The sequence below is a fragment of the Clarias gariepinus genome, chromosome 3 (genome assembly GCF_024256425.1).
Source record: "Clarias gariepinus isolate MV-2021 ecotype Netherlands chromosome 3, CGAR_prim_01v2, whole genome shotgun sequence".
Taxonomy (NCBI): domain Eukaryota; kingdom Metazoa; phylum Chordata; class Actinopteri; order Siluriformes; family Clariidae; genus Clarias; species Clarias gariepinus.
The window spans coordinates 28,475,001-28,480,340 of NC_071102.1; the positions used below are offsets into that span (position 1 = coordinate 28,475,001).

The 5,340-nt window shown below is 35.6% G+C and overlaps 1 protein-coding gene across 1 annotated transcript; it reads right to left on the reverse strand.

Annotated features, from left to right (window-relative positions):
- Positions 1 to 209: 209 nt before the first annotated feature.
- On the reverse strand, positions 210 to 3,303 carry dlx5a (distal-less homeobox 5a). Its single transcript, XM_053492723.1, has 4 exons — positions 3,204 to 3,303; positions 1,639 to 2,262; positions 1,067 to 1,251; positions 210 to 818 (listed from the first exon to the last, which is right to left on the reverse strand). The coding sequence occupies exons 2-4, from the start codon at positions 1,994 to 1,996 to the stop codon at positions 507 to 509; spliced, it is 855 nt and encodes a 284-aa protein (XP_053348698.1). The 5' UTR covers positions 1,997 to 2,262; positions 3,204 to 3,303; the 3' UTR covers positions 210 to 506.
- Positions 3,304 to 5,340: the final 2,037 nt, after the last annotated feature.

The window sequence follows — 5,340 nt, forward strand, 5'->3', positions numbered from 1 at the left end:
CTGTCATTTGTGATTCAAGTCTAACCCTGAATTCAAGACTACCTTATATCCATTTACCAAATACAAGAGTAAATTAAAAAATGTAAACGTGTCATTAAAACATAAAAATCAGATTATTATGGCGAGAGATCTAATAAAAAAGTATTATGTTTTAGCATAAATTATCTATTTAACACTGTAAAAAAAAAATATGACAGACTCGAAGAATGTGAAATTTAAAGGAAAACACGTAATTCCTATATTTATTGTAAGTTTCTCTTAATTATATGGCACGTCCAGATATGACAAGAGTTGAGGTTTCGATTTAAGGCACCATTGAGAATGTGTGGGTCTGTAGTCCATGAAAAACATTTAATAAGTCTTCCAGATGCAAATAAATTACATGCACACATTTACACATTATATACGTTTTTGTGACTGGCAAATCAGTACATTGCATATTCTTCAAAAAGGAAAAAAAAATTAAACATCAGTCCGATACAACCAAGTAATTATTAGCACAAATTTCAGTACAACGTTCCTGATCCGAGAGCCAGAGAGTGCTGTAAGGAATTGGGGGCCTGGAGATGGGAATTCACCGGACCGGAGGAGGAAAACCAAGAGCCGGTGTTTTCCAAAAACGAGGAGGTGGCTGTGTTGATATTTTGGGCTTGGTGGTGAGGTCTGGAAGGAGCCTGTGAGTCCCACACAACCGGAGACTGAGGGGAGTTACACGCCATCGGGTCGCTGGAACTCGGACTGTGCTCCGGAGGAGGCAGATCTCCGTTTTTCATAATCTTCTTCAGTTTAGACCTTTTGTTTTGAAACCAAATTTTCACCTGCGGACAAAGGAAATACAAAAGCAAAACAAAAATAAGTAAAACAAAAAAACAGTATAATAATAATAATAATAATAATAATAATAATAATATCAAAAATATTATAGCGCGATAAGTCTAATAGCCATTTATTTACTGATAGCAATATTTACAAATCTTGTTTTATATTTTAATTAATTGTCTGCTAATTGTTTCACATATTGCACTGAAATAATGAATATTGTGACTTTACGATCTAGTGAGCAGACCTGTGTCTGTGTGAGCCCCAGGGACGCGGCGAGCTCGGCTCTCTCCGGCAGCGCCAGGTACTGCGTGTTCTGAAAGCGTCTCTGCAAAGCCGCCAGCTGGAAACTGGAGTAAATTGTGCGCGGTTTGCGGACTTTCTTCGGTTTTCCATTCACCATTCTTATTTCTGGCTCGACAGTCTCTTTCTCTAAAACAAATCCGAAAGAATAAAAAACAGACATGAATAATAAGCAGTCAGGAAGGGGAAACATTTCAGCATGGTGAGGAGACATTTGATGTTTTCCGTTCAGGAAAATCAGAATTAATATAAAAATTTAAAGCTTGATATAATAGCACTAACCGGCTATACTGTTTTCTGCATGGCTATATTTTTACGAACAAACGAATTTTTCTATATGCTGACTGAAAATCGGATATTCTCCCAAACTCAAAGGCTTGCTTTACTTTAAAAACCGTATTGGACTCAATTGAATTGTAGAAACAAAATTGTTTGTTGAAATTGTTGAACAAAATTATATTATTATAAAAATATTTTTTTACTATATATATATATATATAATAGGCTAAGTGTTACCTTGTGGGCTCGGCTGTGATTGCACTCTGTAGGTTCCTGCATATTGGTGATGGTAGGCAGAACTCGGGTACGAGCCATAGTCAGGGTAAGATTTGGAATAGTTTCCAGCAGCAGGTCCATTGGCTCCGTGGTACTGGTACGGATAACTATTCAGAGGTTTCCCATACGAGCTGGAGTTGGGTGAACAGTAGCCATGGTGAACCCCTCCGGCGGGGCTGTAGTAGCCTGAATCCGTGGCTGTAGACTCGGGAAGAGTGGGAGATTCCTGAGACGGGTGATGCATGGCGGAAAGCTGAAAGGCGTTCTGGAAATCTTCAGGTTTAAAACTAGGAATCCTTCTGTCGAATACTCCAGTCATAGCGTCGTATCCTCACTCTCTACGGACCTGAAGTTTACACTGCCATCGTGGGTGTGTGTCTTGGTGTGTGTGTGCGTGCGTGCGTGCGTTTGATTGTGTGAGTGTGCGTAAGTGCAGGCGTCGGCGCTCTCTTGAAGACTGACTGCTGTAAACCCTGGAGCAAAGACTTGGTTAAATCCTCCGCTGCGCTGTTACGCACTGCAGGGAGGATCCACGATCCAGCTCCATTGGCCAAAATGCACACCAACATCCACAACTCTGTAATCCTGAAAATAAACCATTTTCAAAGGTTTAAACTGCATAGTGTTTATAAATTAAGAATACAATAGATAAAAATGGAATATAAATTTTCGAAACGTTTAGCTATATAGCTTATAGCTATATATATATATATATATATATATATATATATATATATATATATATATATATATATATATATATATACACACACACACATATGGAAGTTATCGAAATGTATATATTAATATATTTGTTCTGTTTTTTAATAGCAATATTCTTAAAGGCGCCACGTTTTCTTTGGCTATATCTCCCAAGTGCATGTTATTCACGCTTTACCAAGTTCGATATTAATTTAATAAAAAAAGTAAAATTTTAAAAAAGTTAAATAAAAATATCTTAACTACAAACAGGCTACTGGTAATTTAAAATAAGCTAGCAAATCCTTTTCATAGTAGACCTCATACAGGGTGCCTGGACCAAATGCAAACTAACAGTAAAATAGTTCCACCTTGTGGTGGTGGAAAAAAATAGCTCTAAGCAAACGCATAAAAAATTAAAATGCATGTCAGGCACGACTGTCCGACACAAACAAAATTATGTCATGCATAAAACAAAAATATTTTTCTGTAAAATATCACTTAAATATTAATTCGTCTAAATTAAAGGTCCAATTCCTGTTTACATATACTTTACAAAAATGAACACAAATACATTTCTAATAAATTGGAGGAATATATTTTCTTATTAAAGTAATGAAAAGAAAAAGAAAAATCTTAGGTTAAAAAAAGATTGGAATTCATCACTTTATTATATTATCCACTGTATTTCTTTAAGCAGCTTTATAGAGAAAATCTTCCGCTGTGTGTTGTTATATTAAGCTTCTATAATGGATGGTGAGCAAATCACTTAAGACTTAATTTTTTTAAAACAATACTAGAGAAACACAAACTCTTTAAGTACTCACAATTAATGTATTTTGGATAGGTCATTATTTTGGTTGGTTTACCAACACGACTCTTATCTGATCCCGGTTTATTAACAGTATTAAGAGTGTTAGGTTATAGCTTTAATTTTTACTGAGTGTTACGATGTTTGACGTCACTTGAGTTCAAACGAGTCAATTTCCCCACCTGTATAACGACTAATCCCTCCTCCTGCACAATAAGCTATAGCCTCACTGCTTTTGTACTGGCTCGCTTTAGTCAGTCTCCTGCACTGAGACTGCTTTATTATAAAGTGCAGCCGTTATCTTTTCAGATATATCAGCACAAATATAGCAAATTAAACCGTAAATCGCAAATCTGTTTATACGGGATGGTGGAGTGCTGATTAAATGCTGATGTTCAGCTGAATTATCCTGACATCATAAACCTGTTAGTTAAATGTACAGTATGGCATATGACCTAGCTATGTTTTATTCATAGATTGTACAAGTCAACGAAAAGACAAAACTTAGGCGAGTTTTACTAATATTATTAAAAAAAAACTTATCCAGGCCGATTAAAATAATTATAACATAAATGATTAAATCAACATCATGCATAATAGTCTACTACAAGGTTTTGACAATTCTGCCTGCATGCTTTTTCATGTATGTAAATGGTTAAGGTAGTTTCTAAGTATGAGAAATCCACATATCAAAATATGATCCCTATAGCTTTGTGCTGGAAGATAATTTACATTAATAGCATATGCTACCTTAACTTCCAATCAATGTGTAACATTTTGCATGAGGTCACGGCAATAAATTTAACTGAAACAGTTGATATTTTTTAATAAATTGCATTTTTATTGATTTTTATTAACACTAAAATAACAGATCTTACACCACCAGCGTTTAATCACATTAGACCATATCTTAACAGTCTTAAGGTGTGATCATGAAAAGGCCAAATGGCAAGACAGTCCAGTGAAAAAAAAAACATGGGAGAGGAAAGAAAGGGAAAAAATAGAAAAAAGAAAGTCAGGACTAGGGTTTTGATTGTTCAAGTAAATCCCACAAAGGGGACTATATTCAATTTATTTAAATTCAATTTTATTTGTATAGCGTTTTTAACAAAGGTCAATGTCGAAAAAGTAGCTTTACAGAATCAAAAAAATATATATGGAAATGTGTATGAAATGTGGGAAAATAAGTATGAATCAAAATTATCAGATTGTCCCTGATGAGCAACCCAAGGGCGACAGTGGCAAGGAAAAACTCCCTGAGATAGAAATAGGAAGAAACCTTAGGAGGAACTACTCACCAGGGAAACCATCCCTGGATAGCAGGAATTGTTGTGCAGTCATACGGTGTGTTAGGCAGCTGGAAGTTCAATATAACATTTGATTTCTTTAAATTAATACAGAGTCCAGTGGAGGCTCAGATAGAATGTAAGAAATTCCAGTTCTGAACTATTGAGTAACTGCAATCACAAGTCCTCAGAGAACAGCTGTCTGCATAAGCTAAGGCCAGGACCGTCTTCAAGGTGAAGTGGAACCATCCCCAGTCACCACATGCATCCCAAGCAGACCACAGTGGCCTCCATATCTGCCAGAATAGTTCAGATTTGTTCTGTAAGTCTACTGTAAGTTTTTCCAAAGGGAAAAGATTAGCCACTTGTGCCAAACTCATCTTCAGATTTCACGAGATGATGACCTTAAGATGAGTATTAATTTCTTTGGCAGTTAAGTGATTTAATGAAAATTTAATACACAGTGTGAATGAGAAAGAGGATCTAGTGATGATTTACAATTAACAAACATATAGTTGAAGCTCAAGTGCAAAAAAGGTTACATTTTCTTATAGTCCCAAAATAGATGCATTAACTTTAATATTTCTGATAAAAAACACTTAATGAAACATTTTTAAGGAAATGTTAGTTGATGATTTGAATGCTACGTACTACATTTAGTTTCCAATGGATAACTTTTTATTTAAGTCACGACAATAAATGAAACATTTTTTTGTAAAGGAAATGTTAGTTGACAGGTGGCACAGTGGTTTAGTGGTTAGCACTGTGGCCTTTGCATGGTATCCCCGTGCATGGTGGGTTTCCTCTGGATAAACTGGTTTCCTCCTACAGTCCAAAGACATGCAGATTAGGCTAACTGGCATTCCA

Excerpts from the sequence above, each read along its gene's own strand:
- dlx5a (XM_053492723.1), bottom strand. The coding sequence starts at position 1,996 with ATGACTGGAGTATTCGACAGAAGGATTCCTAGTTTTAAACCTGAAGAT. Across the intron at positions 1,252-1,638 it reads ATCACAGCCGAGCCCACAAG|AGAAAGAGACTGTCGAGCCA; the intron begins GTAACACTTAGC and ends GATTTGTTTTAG. Across the intron at positions 819-1,066 it reads TGGGGCTCACACAGACACAG|GTGAAAATTTGGTTTCAAAA; the intron begins GTCTGCTCACTA and ends CTTTGTCCGCAG.